Raw genomic sequence first — 23,170 nt, 5'->3', positions numbered from 1 at the left:
TGGAGGAGGGTCACTGTTCTGGTGCTGTGTGGTCTGGTCACCAGATTGTCTCTGTCTGTCTGTCTGTCTGTCTGTCTCTGCAGCAACAGACAATGGTGGGGTTTTTTTGCTGCCTCCCTTATTCCTTCTATTTTAACTTTACTGCCCAGTTTTTGGGGCAGTGGAGAGCTGTTCCTCCTCCTTAGTCGTTGTCCTCCTCCTTCTTGGGTTGGTTAACCCCCTGTGGGTTCAATTCTCCCTGAGCCTCTACTGCAGCTTCTCTGTGAAGGCTCCTCTGTCCCATAAAGGCATGGAGGCGCAGCGGCAAAAGCACTAGAGCAAATCCAGGCAGTGCTCTATATGTGAGGTAGCCTTCCCAGGCTCAGCAGATGAAGAGTTGTGCTGAGCCTGCACCCAGCCATCCACCCCTAACTCCGTTAGGTCTTGGGGCAATGAGTCGGATAGGTCCCTACCCACTGAGGCAGCTGTAGCTCCAGCTGGGGAAAAATGGATCAGGAACCCCAGTGCAGAGCAGGGAGAGGTTCCAAAAGCAAGGATCCTGGCCACTTGATTCGGGGTAAATCCGAGAGGTCCTCAGCAGAAGAAAGAAGGGAAGTCCCTGGGGCCATAAATCCACCCCCCTTTCCAAGTGGGTCCTGAGCACCCTGAGGAAAGAAACCAGGCTTCTAATCAGCCCCTTCCAACCAGAAAGACTGTGACAATGAGTTACATCCCTCCCCTGTCCCAGGGGGAATGGGACCCTGTGGCCGAGGATTCTGAGACAGACTGCTGAAGAGGGTTCCAGGCCCTAGGGGAAGGTAAGCTGCAAAAGGCCTCACCAAAGCTGCATCAGAACTTCTATGCTCTCAAAGTGTGTGCAAAAAGGTTAAACAAAAAAAATGTGAAAAGCTAAAATGGGAAAGACAAAGCACAAAAAATACAGGAGAGGGGAGTCTTCCTTTTGCCCGCCAGCCCTCCTCCACTGAGGAAAGTGAGCTGTCTGGCTATGAAACCTGAGTAAGCCTCAGAGTAAATTTCTCTGTTTCAAAATCCTCCCCTGATGCTACAGTACCCCTTTGCTTCTCCTTTGAGGAAGTGATTAGGAATGAATGGAACAAGCCTGATAAGGGCCAGCATGTTAACAAGAGCAACCTTAGGACTATATAACATTCAGGAACCAAAGGGCTGTATTGCTGAGGTCGATGTTGCTGTTATGTCCCTCTCCAGGGATAAGGTTATTCCCTCAGAAGGTGAGTTCTTCCCTGAAGAGCCCACAGATAGAAAACTGGAGGCTGCTCTCAAAAAGGGCTTTGAACCCTCTTTGGTTTCTTTTAATTTATGGTATTAGCAATAATCTAACCAAACATCTTAATTTGCTCACTAAAGGGCTTTATAACTTAACTTTAAATCACAATCACCTGAAACTTACGGATATGATTTTTTTAAAAAAATCCAGGTTGGTGCTTTTTAGGTATCTTTGTAGTTGGGTAGTGGGTTTCTAAATAGCAGCTTTACTTAAATTTGAAGAACTGCTGCATTTGCACAGCACTTGGTCTTGAACATTTTTACTATTTTTTGTTTAACACTTACTGTGATAGGATTTAAAGGCCTTAATCAACTTCCCTCTGTCAGGAGCCATTAAAAGCTTACTCTGCCATAGTTAGGAAGGACCTCTGCAATTATTGTGAAGACCCTGTGATACAAACTGATTACCCAGAGTACCCAATTTATGGTATAAAATTACTCAAGAGTTCCCATCACATCCTGTCTGTGATAACATCATGTTATGATGGCAAAACTATCTTGATGCAAGTCTGTGGGTAAACCGGATTACGACCCAGAAACTAGATCAAAACATGTAATTGGATGTTGCAGAACTATTTTCTGCCAATATGGTGTATTTGCTAGTCTCCTGTTTTAAAAATAAATAAATAAAAATAATCAGAAAACGTTAAGTTTGACATAAGTCCAGGAAGAGCAGACAAGGAAAACCAAGTGGAAATGTTGCAGCACACACTATGCAGGTTTCAGAGTAGCAGCTGTGTTAGTCTGTGTCCGCAAAAAGAAAAGGAGTACTTGTGGCACCTTAGAGACTAACCAATTTATTTGAGCATAAGCTTTCGTGAGCTACGGCTCACTTCATCGGATGCATTCAGTGGAAAATACAGTGGGGAGATTTATATACATAGGGAACATGAAACAATGGGTGTTACCGTACTCACTGTAATGAGAGTGATCACTGAAGGTGAGCTATTACCAGCAGGGGGTGGGGGGACGACTACAACGGTGCGGAACCTTTTGTAGAGGTAATCAAGGTGGGCCATTTCCAGCAGTTGACAAGAATGTCTGAGGAACAGTGGAGGGTGGGGGGTATCTCATTCTCTTACATGGCATTTTTCAGTAAAACCTTTGGAGGCCATCTTTCAGGAATGCTTTAACTAGAACTAGGCATGAAGCATTTGTTTCCCTGCAAAAAAATTTTCCATGAAAATATTAATTTTTTTTCATTTTAATTAAAAAAAAAAATTCTACGGAATTTCAGATGTTAAAAACAAAAGTTATCAGTTTTCAGGGAAAAAAAAGAAATTTTCAAACAATGGAAATCCAAATAACTTTTGGTTTTTGAAGTTTTCATTTTTGATGAAAAACCTGAATTTTTCTGTCAGAAATGGATGTTTCCAATGAAAATTGTTGTTTTGATGGGAAAAGTCATTTTTCACTGAAAAACTGTTTTGAATGAAAAATTTCTCCCAGCTCTGGCTTTAACCACTTAACTCTTGAAGATCCTTGTTGCTATTGGCTTCTACTTGGAATCTTGATGTGTGTGTGTGTCTGTCTGACTTTTGGTGCTGGGTTGTTACAGTAGAATCAGATAGTAATTACAGTATTTGTTAAACCTCGTTTGTACTTGCAGGCCTAGTATGGAACAAACTTTTGCATTTAGTTAGAAAGTTTACGTGAAATTGAAAGATAAATGGGGGAAGAAATTAATAATTTAGTAAACTGGTGTATCTCATATCTATATTAAAAAAACAAAATTCTTCACTATGAAGATTTAAAAGCAGTCCTTTGAAGGTTTGGTGGTGGTAATGCTTACAGCCATGCTAGAATATTATAGGATTGGAGTGGAGAAGAGCAAGGACTTAAAATCATAGATCTTAAAAGTCTGAGGGGCCCATTCTGACCATTTAGTCTGACCTCCTGCATAATGCAGAGCATAGAACTTCACCAAGTAATTCTTGTATCAGATCCAGTAACTTCTAGTTGAACTAGATTTTTATATATTTTATATACATATTTTTTTCTTTAAATCAAGATTAGGTGGTTTTTTTTTAAGATTCCTAGTCATGGAATAAATTGTTCGAGTGGTCTTCTAACACAATACCTGTTCTGTACTATGTTAGATATTAATTGGGCCACAAGTGTCATTCTAAAACTGCTGCTTCATTATGAATTTAGTGCATGCTTGGATGATGCTTTCATTTTATTTGTTTTTGATGAAGCTTTGTGCCTCGTTTATTATAGCTGATTTAATGCAGTCTATTTTACTTTCTTTGTAAGCAATGTCAATAGAAGGCTTGTTAAATCCTAGAACTAATATTTTTAAAATAAAGTAGTTGTTGTAACTTGTTTTCTCAGAAGAGCAGTATGTGTCGGATGTTTTGAACTATATTGATCATGGAGATCCCCAGATTAGAGGAGCTACTGCCATTCTCTGTGGAACCATTGTCTACTCCATTCTCAATAAATCACGGTTTGATGTGGAAAACTGGCTAGCAAATGTCAGAAGTTCAACAGGTAACAGTTGAGTTATTTTGAGGGGGTTGTTTTGGTGCATGTAGTGAAAACATTGCCCTTATTGTTTCATTATTCTTTCTTTCTTTCAGGAAATCTCTTTTCTCTGGTAGACTGTATACCTCTCTTACAGAAAACTCTGAAAGATGAATCCTCAGTTACATGCAAACTGGCTTGTGCAGCTGTGAGGGTAAACAAAATTTCTATTGTTATTTTTTGTTTATATTACCATAGAGCCCTTGTCATGGACCAGGGTTCTGTTGTGCTAGGTGCTGTAAAAACACAGAACGAAAAGATGGTCCCAGCCCCGAAGAGCGTACAGTCAAAGTCTGAGAGGAGAAAGCACATGGATACAGACTGATGGAAGAATACAAGGAAATAATTTTGCTTAGCATGATAGGCAGTAGTTATTAATGCACCCAGTGGCCTAATCATTCTCCAATTTTTTGTAAGCATCATAGTCAAGGAGAATTCAGAAGACAATGAGAGAGCTTTGTAGGGGTTCACTGGGAGCTGCTCCCAAGCATGAGGGACAACATAAGAGAAAATTTTTTAGTAAGTGAGCAGTGGAGGCTGACATGATTAGTTGGTTGATAATAGGTGGGAGTTAACATTTGGTAGTGAAAGAAAGATTGTGGAGAGTCTTGGAAGTCAAGACAAGCAACTTACGTTTGATGCACTAAAAAGGGGGAAACCATCTTAGGGATTAAAAGAGAGGGGTGATATGGTTAAAGTGGCAAGTCAGAAGAATGATCTTTGCAGCAGCATTCTGAATGAATATAAGTGGCACAAGATTGCATTTGTCAGGGCCAGTGAAAGGGACATTGCAGTAAGCGAGATGATGAGAGCAGAGTTTTAGCTGTGTGGATGGATAGGACAGGTCCTAGCTTAGAGATGCTATGCAGAAGATTCTGCAAGATTTATACATACGCTGGATGTGGGGACCTAGAGAGAGAGAGAGGTCAGAGTCAAAGATAATCCCCACGTTTGTGGGGAAAGATTAAGAGCTCTATTTAAACCATGTTGAGCTTGAGTTGATGGCTAGACACCAATGAAGAAAAATCAGACAAGCAGAAATTTTAGGTTAGACAGATGGCGACAGGTCTGGAGTAGAGGTAATTTCTAAGTCGTCAGCATAGAGATGATAGTTGAATATGTGTTTGTGGGTCTGATTACCTAGCAATAAGGTGTGGAGGGAGAAGAGGAAGAGTACAAAGACTTTTTGGAACCCTCACAGAAAGTTGTAGAGGAGCAATGATACACTGATGGAACGATTAGAGAGGTAGGAGAATCCGGAGAGGGCAGAATCACAGAAGCCAAGGGAGGACAAGATTTCAAGAATAGGAGTATGGTTCCCTGTGTTGAAGGTGGCTGACAGATCAAGGAAAATGAGGTTGGATTACTGATTTGGAGCTTTGGCTAAGCAGAGGTCACTAGACTTTGGCGAGAGCAGTTTAATTGGAGCACAAGAAGTCACACAGGAGAGTGTCTAGGATAGAATTGGAGGAGAGGAACTCCGGTCAATGAAATGTAGTAGTTTAAATGTGTGAAAACGTTCACATTTTATGGAAGCTGGGCTCTTTACCCGGTAATCCATGATGTCTTTGTGTGTGTATGTATACAGTGGTTGCACTTAAAATTCATTCTATTTTTTAGAGATTTACTGGTTCCAGTGGCATTCCCCATTTTAAATTTAGGCAGTGTTGCTCAAAGTGTGGTGTAGAGTCTTTTAAAACAGGAAAATTTAGGGAGGTGCAGGGATGGCTGGATGTGACTTTGGACACTTAAATTTGGATAGTCCTCAATTAAGCATATTCTACTATTATAACACTTAGTCCCCTTCAGCATAAGTAATTCAAAGCACTTTACAGCTATTCATTCTCAGAGAGAAGTATATTACAGTACTTTTGTAGAATGGTAAAGTGAGGCATAGAGGTAGAAGAATCCAGAAAGTTTACATGACTTGCCCAAGAATACCTAGTGAGTCAGCGCATAACTGGGGATAAAACCAAGGAGGTATGACTCAGTCTCTTGCTTTGACATTTAAATTTACTATTACTCCTGCACGTGCGCCCCCCCGCCCGCTCTCCCCCGTAGGAATCACTTCACTAGGGAAGAGGTTTTTGAGTAGTTAGAGGTAACCCTCAAGCCCTATAGACCGTGGCCCCTCAGGTCCTGTCCTGCTGAGCCTTGAGGTCTCTTGCCAGAGTTTGGAGCCTTCAGACTTTTCTAGCAGCTGACTAAGCTCCGTGCCGAGCCCCTGTAGAGGCTTTTATTTTATTTTAATATCTCTGCCACACTGACTCTTATTTGTCTCTTTTGAGAGCTAAACGTTCCCAGCCTTTTCACTCTCTTCGTATCTAAGTTTGTTCATTCTTTGAACCATTTTCATCATACATCTCTGGATCCCTTCTATTATTCCCATGTTTTCTGAGATAGGGTACATTTAGGCCACAAAAACAGATTTTTTCAAGTTTCATGAAACCTAAAATAATATGAGTGTTTTAATTAAAATGTAAAAATAATTCTTAATTCTAGTTTGCTTAACAGTTTCCTTAGAGTTTTAGCAATAGGTTGGTTTTAGGTTTTTATATGTGTAAGCACAAAGTTTGTGCAAGAAGAGACTCTCTCTAAATCAATAAAAGGTAGCATAATTAAAAACTTGTTTCTGCCTTTTTAGCATTGCATCATGAGCTTGTGCAGTAGCAGTTATAGTGAACTAGGTTTACAGTTAATCATCGACCTCCTTACTCTGAAGAATAGTTCTTATTGGCTGGTAAGGACAGAGCTTCTGGAAACTCTTGCTGAGATAGATTTCCGGTAAGTGTGCATATTTCAATAAATTGTATTGTGGCTGTGCATACAGTACCTTGTATGGGGGACCTAGCTTGTGAATTGAAGTTTCAATAGCTTGAAAAATTAATGAACCTCTTATAAAACAAATCCTCAAGACTGACAAGAAAGCTGCCATTAACATCAGAGATTACAGGATTGGGCACATTGGCAACTTCTGTGTGTTCTTTTAATCTGCTTGAATCTGTCTTCTAAGAAACTGTGAACAGATAGATATGACCCAGTGTTCAAAATAACTGGGGACTCCTGTGAAATCTATTGGAGTCTCAGATATGCAGCACAATTTTTAAGCTCCTTCTGTTAGTCTTTTGTCAACTATTTCCCACTTTTCACTTATTCCAAAACACTGTTTGGGTAAATAATACTGCACTTATGCCTGTGCTTTTACATCCCCTTACTCTCCAAAGGCTTTTTGAGATAGAAGTCTTATTTTAAAAAATAAATTAATAAAAAATTGCCCTAGGTCAGCATGTTGGAAACTTTAGAATGTTGTTTCAATATATTGTCTCTTGAAACAGATTAACTAAAATGTGCTAATTCTGACTTTTTTGCCTAAATTAATAAAAGTAAATTTTAATTCTTTTAAAAATTAATTACATTGTGTAATACTTAAGAAAAATTCTTGTGACTTTAATGATGGTTAGTAACGTGGTCTGCCTTTGTCCGTTTTACCTATTAAGATTAGTCAGCTTTTTGGAAGGAAAAGCAGACAACTTGCACAGAGGTGTTCATCATTATACTGGGGTAAGAAGCATTGTTCCCTCTAATTTTTCCACCCATATGCGGAATGAATTTTGTTATGTGCGCCGACATGGAGGTGATGTGTGACACACCACCTCCATATTGGTGGACATAACAAAATTCATGTGGTGGGGGTGGGGCCAAAGGGTTCGGGGTGTAGGAAGGGGCTCAGGGCTGGGGCGGAGGGTGGGAGTGCAGGGATGTGAGGGCTCTGGCTGGGGGTGTGCACTCTTGGTTGGGGCCAGCGATGAGGGGCTCAGGGCTGGGGCAGAGGGTTGGGTGTAGGGTCTAGGGTGGGACCAGGGATGAGGGGCTCAGGGCTGGGACAGAGGGTTGGAGTGCGGGCTCTAGCATGGGGCTGGGGCAGAGGGTTGGGTGCAGTGGGAGAGGGCTTTGCCTGGGGCTGTGGGCTCTGGGGTGGGGCTGAGGATGAGGCATTTGGGGTGCAGGAGGGTGCTCCAGGGCTGTGACGGGGGGAGAGGATTCTCCCCAGCTCTCTCTCCCCACAGCAGCACTTGGGCTTAGTGGGAGAGGCGTCACTCCCCTCCGGGGCTGGGGCTGCAGGATAGGCGCCCCTCCTCTGGCCGTGGCAGAATTGGGACCGGTGTAGGGGGGCTATGGTACATCCGAGCTGCCTCAGCCGCTGCTGAGTTCGGGCCGAGGTACGGGTGTCCCTCCCCTATCTACAGCAGGTGCCCTGGCAGGTTTCCTGAGCACCCGCGCAGTGCTAAATAGGCTGCTGCGTGCCCATGTGGCAGCGCACCTTAAAGGGAATTTAGGTAAGAATCCTGTCTTTTGTATATATCATATCAAAGCATTATGGTTGGGGGTTAAGGCACTGATCCAGTAAAACACTTTGTTGCATGATTAATTTTAATCAGGTGCTTAAGACCTGCTGAAGCCAATGGTTCATGCACGTGCTTTGCTGAATCATGGCCTAATTCTTAGTACTGAGCGTAAAGTTCCTTTGCTACTGAAATACAGAGCTTTATAGTATGATTTTAAAAAGTTATAATCAGATTATTTCCCTAGGTAAATAAACAGTTTGTTCAGCAATGTAGAAGTAAAACTGTTATATTGGTAACTTCTGTCTGCAAAGGAAACATACTTTTACATGTTGGCTCTACAAAATACATCTTTAATAATCTGTAAAGTTCGTCAGAGCAATTAAAATGTGCTATGATGTTTCATCTTTGCTTATACTAATCTATTCCCATAGCTATTAAAACTTCAGGACAGAGTGCTCAACAGTGTTGTAATTTACCTTCTTGGTGATGAAGACCCCAGAGTGAGACACATAGCTGCAGCTTCTTTGATGAGGTATAAGCTAAAACAAAGGTTTTTAATAATATGCTAGCCTAATACACCATGTACCTGCAACTAAATAATTCTTACCACTTACTTAACACTCTACATTTTAATCCTTGGTTTTTTTATATATATATATCTCTATACACACACACATACACTACTTGTGATGGAAGGAATACATTATTTCTGAATCACTTTTTGTTTTGAATTATCACACAGTGCTTTCCATTTTTTAAAGCATTGCATAAACATTTAATCGTCACAATACTCCTGAGGTGTTAATTCTGCGCCAAAAAATTCTGCACACAGTATTTTAAAATTCTGCATATTTTATTTATCATAATAACACTCTATAATCACACTAGTTTCAATTATTTTGGTAATTTATTTCAAAATATCTTACAGTATCTACGTCTGTATTGTTACAGACACAAAAAACTCCCCCAGAAGCAGAGAGTTAAAGAAACCCCTATGACAACCCCGTTCCTGTCCCTGTCCCATTGCCTTCAGAGCCCAGCTGTGGGGCCAGACTCCCCCCCACCCCCTTCCTCCCGAGCCCAATTGCGGATTGCCCCCACAGCCCAGACACTTGCACCCCTTCCTCCCTCAGAGCCCAGCTGTGGGGCGCTCCCCAGCTCAGACACTTGCACCTCCTCCCCACCAGAGCCTAGCTGTGGCCCTCTCCGCCCCCCGCCACCTCCCAGCCCAGACACACTTACCCCATCCTCCCCCAGACCCCAGGGATCCGGAGGGAGAAATAGCCTGATACTGGGTACCAGGCTTGTATGGAGTTGCCTGAACTTTGCTTCCTTACTTCAGGGCATGCTGGGAACTGCAACTGCTGGGACCATCCAGCTCCCTCTTCTTCCCCCTCCCCCCAGCAGCGTCTTCTATTCGGAGCTGGGAAGCTGGGCTCTGCTGGGTTCAGCGGCCGCTAGTGGCAGCCAGCAGCCCATTTCTGTGAGGGGGGGAAAAGGAAATTTTGCGCAGAACATTAATTCTGCACAAATTCTGCATTACGCAGTGGTACAGAATTCCCCCGGGCGTAAGGTGTATTATCTCCACTGTACGGATGAGGAAACTGTGACTCCAGTAAGTTGTGATTTATTCAATGACATGGAGGGAGTTGGTGGTTAAGCTTGGACTAAAGTTCAGGTACTGTACTGATTTTTCAGTCTTGTGAAAGGAATTATAGCAGCCAATCCTGTAGCAGATCATGTATGGCTACTATATTCAAGAATGGCATTTGGGAATGAAGGAGTTACATGATTAATCCCTGGGGTGCCACTCTTCAGTATCTCCCATGTCTATGTCTGATTCAGTGGTGTAGCACATAAGCTAGTGTCACAAAAGACTGTTTGTCTGCCTTTGTCTTTTGAATGAAGGGAAAGTTGCCAGAATAGTGGGTGACAATGGAGAGGACAGGGATTGGGAAAGAATTGTTGTCAGAAGTTGAAGTGGTTTATACAAGCCTGCAAAAGAGAGATCCTCAAAATCCAGGGTGAACAATCAGGAAGTATTGGGTTATCCTGTCACTAAATTATATTTTCTAGTGCTTTTAAATTCCATCTATGTTAACAAAAATGAATTGTAACATCCCACTATAGTTTACACAAGAAATCTGACTCAACATTCAGTTTTCAGTGCACTACTGTTTTTCTAACATGGTAAAATTAGTCAGCTGACTTGCCAGAGTGCGTGTATGTGTCACTCTGTGAATTATTTGGAGTCGGAAGCTAAAGATCTTCTTGGCATGTGTTCTCACTCTGGAAGTGAGATCAGTCTTAGAGAGGGAAAAAGGCAGGGGAAGGAAATTGTTTGTTACTCAGCACCAATCACTGCTGCAGATATTTTTAAATTACTTTGTTTCCAGTGTAAATCTATTATATTCCTGACTGGAATGCTAGTGGCCACAATAGAGGACAGTGAGGGTAAAGGGTAAAATTGGAAAAGAGGGTGGTCTTCAAGTCTCCAGTAAGGATATAAATGATTCCTTTGAGGTAAATGTTTGAGGAGAAGGTGTGAGTTTGAGTTTAGAGTAACAATTGTCATTTTAAAAATCAACACAGATTTACCCACGTCTGCCTAAATTGTATATTAGATCAGTTTTTGTGATATCTATCTTTTTAAAAAGGGATTTGCTTACTATTTTACCTGTTTTCTGCTTTATTTAAGACTTGTTCCAAAGCTGTTTTATAATTGTGACCAAGGACAGGCTGATCCAGTAGTGGCAGTGGCAAGAGACCAAAGCAGTGTCTACTTGAAACTCCTAATGCATGAGACTCAGCCTCCATCTCACTTCGCAGTGAGCACTATCACCAGGTACAGTATTTGCAGAATTGCATTTGCCTTGCTCTAGTTAAAGAAACACTGGCCACAGTTAAGTGTGTAAATTCTGCTAAGTGCTCTGTTGTTGCCACAAAGACTTAAGCATGTGCTTAATTTTATGCACTGTGAGTATCTTCATTTACTTCAGTATCTCTTTTCAGGATTGAGGTCTTAGGCTTGATTTTTTTTCAAGGGTGCAGACCCTTTAGAGTCAATCAGAGCTGCGAATCTTCAGCACTTTGAAAATTAAGCCTTTTATACATAAGAGACTAAAATTAGCATCAAAACTTAGAAGATTTTATCCACTGCAGTGATGATTTAAAAAAAATCTTCCCTTTGCTCCTAATCCATTAGAATTGTTAAAAGTTAATACTAGAAATCTAATTATTCGTCAGTCATTTTTGCTGTTTGTTTACATTTTGCACTTCATTTAGCTTGAGCTGTGAAATTAGACCGGTCTATTTAGTGAACTGAACCTTTAGTTTTCATCCACAAGCACATTGCTGTTGTGCCTGGGATGCTAACGGGTTGTGAGTTCAGTCCCTGAGGGGGCCATTTAGGGATCTGGGGCAAAAATTGGGGATTGGTCCTGCTTTGAGCAGGGGGTTGGACTAGATGACCTCCTGAGGTCCCTTCCAACCCTTATATTCTATGATTCTAACACCAGAAGGAAATTAAGTAAATTGTTTTAATTAAAATTTAAAAATAATTCTTAATTCTACTCATATTATTGTAGGTTTCATGAAACTTGAAAAATCTGTTTTTGTGGCCTAAATGTACTGGTCACCCTATCTCAAAAAAATGGGAATAATAGAAGGGATCCAGAGATGTATGATGAAAATGGTTAGAAGAATGAACAAACTTAGATACAAAGAGAGTGAAAAGGCTGGGAATGTTTAGCTTTCAAAAGAGACAAAGAAGAGGCAGTGTGGCAGAGGTATTAAAATAAGGAATGGCATAAGATAATCTGGAGCACCCAATGTCACATCTGTCTTTCATTTAACCTTACTGCCATTGGACACTCAATGAAAGTGAAAGGTAATACATTTAAAACTGATAAAAGGGAATACTTTTTAACACAAAATTCAAATCTGTGAAACTCATTACTCCATGGCAGTGGCATTTGATATTAATGAAACCACCCATAAGTAAATTAGTATATGTTTTTAAAAAGGGATATAAACATCATGTTTCAAGACATAATTCAACCATCAACTGATGAGATCAGGAAGAAACTTTCTGCATTGGGAGGATGGTAATTCCATAAATGGCACAATAGGTTTTCCGAAAACTTTTCTGAAGCATCAGGCTCTGATCAGTCTCTGACAAAATACTGAATTATATGGATCACCGTTCTCATTAGGTAAGGCAGCTCCCATGAATTGCTGTCTTTTTTTGTATATGACCTGTTCATATATACCAAATCAATCCCTTTTTTCTTGTCATTCTGTCTATTAAAATAATTTGTGTTTTCAAGTGCATCTCTTTTCCCTCTTACATTTAAAATCAAACCTCTTATATATAATGGAATAATACAAAATAAGTCAAATGTATTCTAATCTGGAGGAAAAGGTTTTTCGTCCTTAAAACTATTGCGTGTTGTGTTAACGTAGTAGGGTGTTTTGCTGCATTGGATCTTTCTTCTGTTTAAACTTTAAGTGATAGTTATTTTAATTCTATGCTTATATTATTTCCTCCAACATTAAAGTTTACCAAATGCTATGAAATTAAACATTCAATGATGAAAGATGTAATCTCATATAATGAGGTGCAAACTGTGCTTTATGAAAGAGCATTTTTTTTATTTTACATGAGTATATTAGACTGATTAAAGCATGGTAATATTCTTAAAAGGGTCTATAAAATGAAATTTTGAGTGGTTCTTTGTGTGATTTCCCATGGCAATTCCACTGTAGATGTGTGTGTGCCTCGTGCAAAGATGTCAGATTTTTTTTTCCCACCTCAGCAGTATCTGTCAGCCTGGCTTGAGTGCCCTCTGCTGCCACAAGCGCTGTGTGCTGGTATAAGAGAGTTGTCCCCAACTTCCCCCTCCCCTTCGTTCTTACTGCCAGTGATGGTTGTCGGAGCAATCTCAGACTTGTTTATTCGGTTGCATTTCTCACTCATCATAAATAGTTGTTATTTATTGTTAGTTGTTAGTTTCTCAAGTGAATTAGTGTTAGTTAGTTTCTGTTTGTGTCCTTTTGGATCATTTCTTTTCATTCAGTACTGGGCTGACATTAGTGACAAGTGTCACATCTGCAAAGGCTTCAAACCACAGTAAGGATAGAGCAGCGAAACGCAAGTGCTTGCTTATGGAAGCAGTACCTCAACCCTCCAGCTGAGACAGTGCGAGAGGAGAGTGCCCCAAATACTTCACCATCTGTACACAGCGCTCCATCACATGTATCTTCAGCTCTGTGGTCCTGATCCTTGGTACTGTAGAAGAGACCCAGACCTTCCTCAGGTTCAGTATCTTGTTCTTCCACATTGGTGTTGAGATGAGATAGGGGCAAGGACTCTAAGCATGTAGCAGAGAGAGCTGCGCCAGGAGCCTCGCCTATTAAGAGGGGCTTGATGCCTCTGGGCCTGCGCTAGGTCCGTGAGGCTGTTCCCTAAGAAGTATTTGAGGAGCCAACGGTCGATGCTGTTCCCATCTACGCAAGAGGCATATGCAGTGTCTCGGTGCAGGTTTCACCAGCACTGGAAACCATCCAACTGCTTCCTGCACGTACGGCTCAACCCTCACCGCATCGAGAACCCCCCAGTACCACTATCTAGTCCTCTTCTCAAATCAGTTCTATCAAGAGGGAAGCTCCCTTTCTTCCTTTAGTATTGCCATCCCCAGGTTCAGGTTACCTCTTTCTGGTAGAGTCAGCATCAGTGTCTCCATTATGTGAAGCTTCTGACTGCTCGGACTCGGAAGTGCAACCCTCTGTATCTCAGCTGGGGCACAGTGCACTTACCTTCCTTCAAGATCGTCAGGGCCATGAATAATGCAGCAACCCAAACATTGGCCTTTCCCTAAAGAGCAATGGCCTGGATAAGGATGGGTCCTGGGTCCATACCAGTAGCCACTCTGGGCTGCATGGGGCATCCCTCTTCCAGTCAGGACCTCATTTCAACCATCTCGTCAATTTTGGGGACTGCATCAGATGTGACAGTACCAGGAACATTGTTCCCCAATATCTGATGTTGAAATGGGTACTGGGCCCCAAGAGCATCTCTCCAGTGTCCAGTATTCTGATTGGTCCTGGCCAACCAGCCTTCTTGGGTAGCTTCTCCACCACAGATTATGGGGTTGCCACCACCTCAAATGCTGGCTGCATCCTTGTCTTTGTCACCAGATGAAGCAGTTGATACAGTGGGAGATTGATCTCCTCCGAAGACCACAGGACCCACTGAAACTGGTTTCAGTTTTGGCACTGAAGAATACTCACAAGTTGATGGACATTCTAGTATTTGCCACCCTTTCTAAGATTGATCTGCCAGTCAATGAAGCAGTCGTGGAACTGGTCAAGACTCTGTGGCAGACACCCTCTTCCCTGGCTCTTACAGTGAAATGAGCTGACCAGAGATATTTTGTTCCCTCTAAAGGGTATACACATATTTTCTATCACCAGCTCCGTGTTCTGTTTTAGTAGGAGTTGCTAATGAGTGGGAAAGGCAGGGTTACCAAGCCTCCACAGGTAAGAGCAAAGACTAGACTCGTTTGGTCATAAACTTTATTCCTCAGGAGGCTTGCAGTTTGGGATTGCAAACCAGCAGGCGCTCCTGAGTCGATAAGAATACATTCTCTGGGAGAACATTGCTAAATTGAGGACAAATTACCAGAGGATTTCAAGCAAGAGTTCTCCGTGGTGGAGGAGAAGGGCTAACTAGTCGCTGAGACTGCCGTCCAGGACAGTCTGGATAGTGAAGATTCGGCAGTGCCAGGAGAAGGTGGTCATGATTACAGTCCTCTGGATTACCCACAGAAGTACAGCAGACCATACAGAACCTTCTGTTTGAAGGCCTTACCCTGTTCTCTGAGGGAAATGACAGGCTTCAAAGTCTTTAAGATTCCAGGGCAACAGTGACCACTCCAGTGACTAAAAGAAAGCATTTTCATCAACAACAACCCTTATGATACCATAGCGTTGGTGTCCCCAAGATCTGCCTAGGAAAAAGAGAAGGAGCTATAAAAGGCGCCCTCCTCTTCAGTGTCAGTGAGCTCATCCCATCCAGCTACCTCTTCCAGGCAGGCATTTTGATGGGGTTGTCGAGGACTGTATACCAGTCTCCTCACTTCTGTCCCACCTTTTTTGTTTTCCAATTTTTTTTGTCCTGATTCCTAGGTGCCAGGACGCACACAACATCAGAGCAGAGGGTCTTAAGCACAGTGGAACAGGTGTGTGCCATGCAATGTACTTCAGACTCCCTTTCCCCCCCCTCGTCTCTGTTCAGGAACCACTTTCATAAGACTACCCCTCAGCAGGAGGTCCAGTCTCTTCTCCAGACAGGGGCCAGAGAGGAAGTACTGTTGGACCTTAGGAGAAAAGGCTTCTATTCATGTTACTTCTTGATCCCCAAGACAAAAGGAGGTCTCAGGCCCATATTAGCTCTAAGGGAGTTGAACAAATTCCTGAACAAAGTAAAACTTCACATGGTTACCCTAGCATCAATTATCCCTTCCCTGGGACCAGGAGACTGGGACAAGGAGCGCCAAGATCAGCTCTGTACACTGCAGCCCAGTATGGCTGGGGTTGGTTAATTTCAGCCGAGCCTCCCTTTCTTCCAGCCTGGATTTGAGCCAGTAGGTTAGTAAAAGGGAGAGCCAGAGCCGGGGAAGAAGACATTTGCCTGACCTGAGCTCGGCGCTGCAGGGAGCCAAGAAAGTAGATTTAAAACCAAAAATCAGCTAGCAGGACCCCTTTCCAATCACCCAGCTTCCAGGGTTTGATTTCTGAAAACAGCTGTGTAGCTAACCCCAGGCCAAGCTCGGGGAAGGAGTAAAGGGGAGCTGAAATCAAGCCAACTTCACCTTTGATCCTGTAGTACGGGCTTCATCCCTTGAGGCATGGTGCTCCGTGCCCCATTGGGCACATGGCCCTGTCTCATCCCACCCCACCTTTTATCCGTGTGGCTCTCCTCACCGACTAACCTGCCTCCCCCACCCTGCCCACTTCATTAACCATCTTTCCCTGCATCATAGGGTGCACTGTCTACTATGGAACAGTGAGAGAGAACACATTTGGGCAAAAAGAAACCCTGGCTAATGTGCTGCTCTCTCCAAAGTGCCCCTGGCTTTCGCTAAGTATCTTATTAGCTTCCACAAACTTCTTTTCCTTGCCTGCAGATTATGGTGATCGAAGCCCAAGAAGCCCAGGAATGCAATTTCTTCCGAGGACATGCTCAGTTGAGAAGTAATGACATTGACTTAGTGTGCAAAAGAATGTAGTAAGAAGAGCATGGAATGGATTTGATTAACTCTGTTGAGCTACTTGTGAATGATATTATATATATGTACATATAATTGTTTGGAATATTTGTTTAGTGACTTTTTTTATTCCTTTTGAGTGCTTAAACAGCTACATCTCGCGAATAGTTGACACTGTCAGTTCACAATGCTTCCCTTCAGCCTGGCAGGTGCTCATTGGGTATTCACAAATTGCTTGGCGGTGGTAGCAGCTCATCTTTGAAAATTAGGTATCTGTCTTCTCCATACCTGGATGACTAGTTGATCAGAGGCTGATCAGAATCGCTGGTCATTTCTAGGATATCCACCCCTTTATCCATATTCAATTCTCTGGGGCTCCTAGTGAATCGAGAAAAATCAATATTGAAACCTGTATAGACAATCGAATTCATTGGAACAGTCCTCATCTCTACAGAGGCCAGAGCTTTTCTACCACAAAACAAGTTTGAAAGCATTTGAGATCTAGGATTTCCAATGAAAGCTTGTTCGCTCACAACAGCACACGTGTCTCAGGCTGCTGGATTACATGGAAACATGTACTTACACAGTGCAAAATGCCAGACTGCAGTTCAGTAAGCTGCAAGCATGGCTAACATAAGTATATGCCCCGAGTTGTCACCATTTGGACAAGTGGTACTAGTGCCAGAGCTAGTCTTGGTGTTTCTAGTCTGGTGGATAGATCCTCTAAAAGTGTGCATGGGCATTCCCTCCCTTCCCACACTACCAATACTCACTCTAGTCATGGACACATCATCTTTAGGTTGGGGAGCTCACATTGGGTCCCTGAAGACACAAGGTCTTTGGTCATCTCAAGACCTAGAAACTCACATAAATGTGAGGGAGTTAAGAGCAGTACATCTGCCTGTTCAATCTTCCTTCCCCACAGAGCGGGGAAAAATATCTTAGAGGAAACTGGATTGCCCTATCATTTACACCATCATCTGTCAGTCCAGAGATGATGCCAGTTTTGGACGGGTGATCCTGCAATCACTGTTCAGATAGACTCCGAATCCACCTCCTCTGCCACTTGCTTGTGAGTCACCTATAGTGGAATTCTGATGTGGAATCACTCAAAGAAGAAACGGTTACCTATCTTTCTGTACCTGTGGTTCTTCAAGATGTCCATTTCACAACCTGCCCACCTTCACTTCTGTATTGGAGTCACAATGGCACAAAGGAACTGAGGGGGATGTGGGGTGGCTCCCCCTCTTAGACCACCAGACAGTGAGACTCATCAAGCCCTCGGATTGCTGCCCCTTCCTGCTTCTCCACGTGGGCACTAATGATACTGCCAAGAATGACCTTGAGCAGATCACTTCAGACTACGTGGCTCTGGGAAGAAGGATAAAGGAGTTTGAGGCACAAGTGGTGGTCTCGTCCATCCTCCCTGTGGAAGGAAAAGGCCCGGGTAGAGACCGTCGATTCATGGAAATCAACAAATGGCTACACAGGTGGTGTCGGAGAGAAGGCTTTGGATTCTTTGACCATGGGATGGTGTTCCAAGGAGGAGGAGTGCTAGGCAGAGACGGGCTCCACCTAACAAAGAGAGGGAAGAGCATCTTCGCAAGCAGGCTGGCTAACCTAGTGAGGAGGGCTTTAAACTAGGTTCACCGGGGGAAGGAGAGCAAAGCCCTGAGGTAAGTGGGGAAGGGGGATACCGGGAGGAAGCACGAGCAGGAGCGTGTGAGAGGGGAGGGCTCCTGCCTCATACTGAGAGAGAGGGACGATCAATGAGTTACCTTAAGTGCCTATACACAAATACAAGAAGCTTGGGAAACAAGCAGGGAGAACTGGAAGTCCTGGCCCAGTCAAGGAATTATGATGTGATTGGAATAACAGAGACTTGGTGGGATAACTCACATGATTGGAGTACTGTCATGGATGGACAGGCAGGGCAGAAAAGGTGGGGGAGTTGCATTGTATGTAAGAGAGCAGTATGACTGCTCAGAGCTCCGGTATGAAACTGCAGAAAAACCTGAGTGTCTCTGGATTAAGTTAAGAACTGTGAGCAACAAGGGTGATCTAATGGTGGGAGTCTGCTATAGACCACCGGACCGGGGGGATGAGGTGTACGAGGCTTTCTTCCGGCAACTAACGGAAGTTACTAAATCACAGGCCCTGGTTCTCATGGGAAACTTCAATCACCCTGATATTTGCTAGGAGAGCAATACAGAGGTGCACAGACAATCCAGGAAATGTAGGAGACAATTTCCTGGTGCAAGTGCTGGAGGAACCAACAAGGGGCAGAGCTCTTCTTGACCTGCTGCTCACAAACCGGGAAGAATTGTAGGGGAAGCAAAAGTGGATGGGAACCTGGGAGGCAGTGACCATGAGATGGTCAAGTTCAGGATCCTGACAACAAGGAAGAAAGGAGAGCAGCAGAATACGGACCCTGCACTTCAGAAAAGCAGACTTTGACTCCCTCAGGGAACTGATGGGCAGCATCCCCTGGGAGAATAACATGAGGGGGAAAGGAGTCCAGGAGAGCTGGCTGTATTTTAAAGAATCCTTATTGAGGTTACAGGGACAAACCATCCTGATGTGTAGAAAGAATAGTAAATATGGCAGGCGACCAGCTTGCCTTAACAGTGAAATCCTTGCTGATCTTAAACACAAAAAAGCTTACAAGAAGTGGATGATTGGACAAATGACCAGGGAGGAGTATAAAAATATTGTTCAGGCATACAGGAGTGAAATCAGGAAGGCCAAATCACACTTGGAGTTGCAGCTAGCAAGAGATGTTAAGAGTAACAAGAAGGGTTTCTTCAGGTATGTTAGCAACAAGAAGAAAGCCAAGGAGAGTGTGGGCCCCTTATTGAATGAGGGAGGCAACCTAGTGACAGAGGATGTGGAAAAAGCTAATGTACTCAATGCTTTTTTTGCCTCTGTCTTCACGAACAAGGTCAGCTCCCAGACTACTGCACTGGGCAGCACAGCATGGGGAGGAGGTGGCCAGCCCTCTGTGAAGAAAGAAGTGGTTCTGGACGATCTAGAAAAGCTGGACGAGCACAAGTCAATGGGGCCGGATGCACTGCATCTGAGAGTGCTAAAGGAGTTGGTGGATGTGATTGCAGAGCCATTGGCCATTCTTTGAAAACTCATGGTGATCAGGGGAGCTCCTGGACGACTGGGAAAAGGCTAATGTAGTGCCCATCTTTTAAAAAAGGAAGGAGGAGGATCTGGAGAACTACAGGCCAGTCAGCCTCACGTCAGTTCCTGGAAAAGTCATGGAGCAGGTCCTTAAGGAACCAATTCTGAAGCACTTAGAGGAGAGGAAAGTGATCAGGAACAGTCAGCATGGATTCACAAAGGGCAAGTCATGCCTGACTAACCTAATGGCCTCCTATGACGAGATAACTGGCTCTGTGGATGAGGGGAAAGCAGTGGACGTGTTATTCCTCAACTTTAGCAAAGCTTTTGACGCGGTCTCCCACAGTATTCTTGCCCGCAAATTAAAGTAGTATGGGTGAAGGAATGGACTACAAGGTGGATAGAAAGTTGGCTAGATCATCGGGCTCAACAGGTAGTGATCAATGGCTCCATGTCTAGTTGGCAGCCGGTATCAAGTGGAGTGCCCCAACGGTCGGTCCTGGGGCCGGTTTTATTCAGTATCTTCATTAATGATCTGGAGGATGCGTGGATTGCACCCTCAGCAAGTTTGCAGATGACACTAAACTGGAAGGAGAGGTAGATACTCTGGAGGGTAGGGATAGCATACAGAGGGCCCTAGACAAATTGGAGGATTGGGCCAAAAGAAATCTGATGAGGTTCAACAAGGACAAGTGCAGAGTCCTGCACTTAGGACGGAAGAATCCCATACATCGCTACAGACTAGCCATTCGGTCCCTAGGCAGCAGTTCTGCAGAAAAGGACCTAGGGGTGACAGTGGACGAGAAGCTGGATATGAGTCACCAGTGTGCTGCTGTTGCCAAGAAGGCCAGTGGCATTTTGGGCTGTATAAATAGGGGCATTGCCAGCAGATCGAGGGACATGATCGTCCCCCTCTGTTCGACATCGGTGAGGCCTCATCTGGAGTACTGTGTCCAGTTTTGGGCCCCACACTACAAGAAGGATGTGAAAAAATTGGAAAGCGTCCAGCGGAGGGCAACAAAAATGATTAGGGGACTGGAACACATGACTTATGAGGAGAGGCTGAGGGAACTGGGATTGTTTAGTCTACGGAAGAGAAGAATGAGGGGGGATTTGATAGCTGCTTTCAACTACCTGAAAGGGGGTTCCAAAGAGGATGGATCTAGACTGTTCTTAGAGGTAGCAGATGACAGAACGAGGAGTAATGGTCTCAAGTTGCAGTGGGGGAGGTTTAGGTTGGATATTAGGAAAAACTTTTTCACTAGGAGGGTGGTGAAACACTGGAATGCGTTACCTAGGGAGGTGGTGGAATCTCCTTCCTTTGAGATCAGGCTTGACAAAGCCCTGGCTGGGATGATTTAGTTGGGGATTGGTCCTGCTTTGAGCAGGGAGTTGGACTAGATGACCTCCTGAGGTCCCTTCCAACCCTGATATTCTATGATTCTATGAATGGTGACAGTGCATGCTCAAATCACCCTTACATGTACCGCTGTGGGGGGGGGGGGGGGGGAGAATCTGATATCTGTGTACTAGGCATACACACACCTGCAGTCGAATGGACATGTGCAACACATTTTCAAGAAAAACAGTTACAGAAAGGTAGGTAACTGTCTCTTTCCATATTCTTGATGCCTAGATCAGCAAATCAATCTGGGAATTCTGCCTCTGTCATCACCACCAGCAATGAGTCAGCTAGGCAGAAAAAAATCCAGTTTGTGCTCTCATAGCTATGAGCATTCAAAATCAATCAGTCAACCAAACATTTGTTGGTGAAGTAGGAAACGGATCTTATTTAACATGTCTACACTCACATTGCCTTTCACTTAAGGTGCTGCATTTTACAATCATTTTTATCATCTTTCTTATACTTCAAAACAAAAACTGATGTAAAAATGTAAATCCATTTTGTACATTTCCAAGGATGGGAGAAGCCGCCTGCATTACATGATTCAATATTAGTTAAAGTATTTCATTATAACCTCAAACTCTCCCTTTATAAAACATGAGGATCAGAATGACTTAGAAGTGAATTATTGTATTTAAGGTTTTTAATTTTTAATATGATAGTGTGTCCCCCATTACTCTCCCTTACTGCCAACTATGTTCTTAATAATATACCTTTCCAGTTTCTCTTGAGTCTGGAGACAGCCTGAGCCATACAGTTATAAGAGCCTACTGTGTGGATTAAGTTGCAGGGTTCAGGTCTTAGGTTGTAAACTCTTTGAGGGTAGGGACTTGATTATCTTATTTGTAAAATGTCATGTGTGCACAGTGCTACAGAAACAATAAAGCTAAAACAAATTAAGAAATAGGATAAAATACAGATTGTAAAGCTTTTAATAGCCTTTTCATTTAATACTCCAAGGAAGCAATTTCACTACTTTGTGGTCTGAAACAGTTAGATATGTTTAAGCAGAAACTAAGAGCCAATGCTAGAAGGGTGATAACTTACAAAGAGCTTAGTTAGGTATTGAAAACCAGTCTGTTGCTATGCACTGGCAGTGCAATGAGATCAGCTATTAAAAAAAAAAAAACTGCTTTAGTGCATCCATCAGTAATACCATTAGAGCTTGTAGTTTAAAATGTAATTCTATAAAGATGAAGTTAATTGGGATTTAGAACGTGGGTATGATTGTGTTGCATTTCATTGTTTGATCTTGTTTGTTAATATCTGGTGGACATTTAGTGCAGTTTATCTCCTCAGCCATCATTCACGTTTAATTTTAACGATTTTTAACAAGATACTGTTTGACTTTTATATACTCATGTTTTAGTTAGTTAATTATGTTTGATTCAGAACTTACAGGGGTTACAACATGGTGCAAAGTCCAACAGATGTCACTATGGAAAACAACCTTTCCAGGATTATCTCAGCAGTTTCCCAGGCATTGACAACATCAACTACAAGAGCACTTACAGTGAGTATTTTTATAATCTATAAATAATATACTTTTAATAAAGGGCTATATATAAATAAATTCAGTACTTTCTTGCTGTATGTATGTGCCTTTAGTGTCATATAGCATGTAATGAAGAAATCTTAATGATGGAAATACAGTATATTTTGCTGCTATCTGCTATACTGTTAACATTGTACCATCTTCCTTAATTTTTTCAGTTTGGCTGCTGTGAAGCTTTGTGTCTTCTCTCCACAACATTTCCAGTCTGCACATGGACTGTAGGATGGCACTGTGGGTATGTTTCTTCATCCAGTATACAAGCTTCTAGAATTCATAGATATTAAGGTCAGAAGGGACCATTATGATCAACTCGTCTGACCTCCTGCACAATGCAGGCCACAGAATCTCACCCACCCACTCGTGCGATAAACCTCTCACCTATGTCTGAGCTATTGAAGTCTTCAAATCATGGTTTAAAGACTTCAAGGAGCAGAGAATCCTCCAGCAAGTGACCCGTGCCCCATGGTACAGAGGAAGGTGAAAAACCCCCAGGGCCTCTTCCAGTCTGCCCTGGAGGAAAATTCCTTCCCGACCCCAAATATGGCAATGAGCTGAACCCTGAGCATGCGGGCAAGATTCACCAGCCAGATAACCACAAGAATTCTCTGTAGTAACTCAGATCCCACTCCATCTAACATCCCATCAGAGGCCATTT

At 43.0% G+C, this 23,170-nt stretch overlaps 1 protein-coding gene across 1 annotated transcript in view; it reads left to right on the top strand.

The window, feature by feature from the left end:
- HTT (huntingtin) overlaps positions 1-23,170 on the top strand; it is a 181,156-nt gene that overhangs the window by 48,069 nt on the left and 109,917 nt on the right. Inside the window, exons 17-24 of the mRNA XM_074951777.1 lie at positions 3,619-3,777; positions 3,867-3,964; positions 6,455-6,594; positions 7,308-7,371; positions 8,588-8,688; positions 10,855-11,001; positions 22,353-22,473; positions 22,674-22,750. Of these exons, the coding sequence (XP_074807878.1) occupies positions 3,619-3,777; positions 3,867-3,964; positions 6,455-6,594; positions 7,308-7,371; positions 8,588-8,688; positions 10,855-11,001; positions 22,353-22,473; positions 22,674-22,750 (907 nt within the window). The remainder of the gene's footprint in view (positions 1-3,618; positions 3,778-3,866; positions 3,965-6,454; positions 6,595-7,307; positions 7,372-8,587; positions 8,689-10,854; positions 11,002-22,352; positions 22,474-22,673; positions 22,751-23,170) is intronic.

The sequence above is a fragment of the Natator depressus genome, chromosome 4, assembly GCF_965152275.1.
Source record: "Natator depressus isolate rNatDep1 chromosome 4, rNatDep2.hap1, whole genome shotgun sequence".
NCBI lineage: Eukaryota > Metazoa > Chordata > Testudines > Cheloniidae > Natator > Natator depressus.
This window is presented reverse-complemented; position numbering and strand designations above follow the sequence as displayed.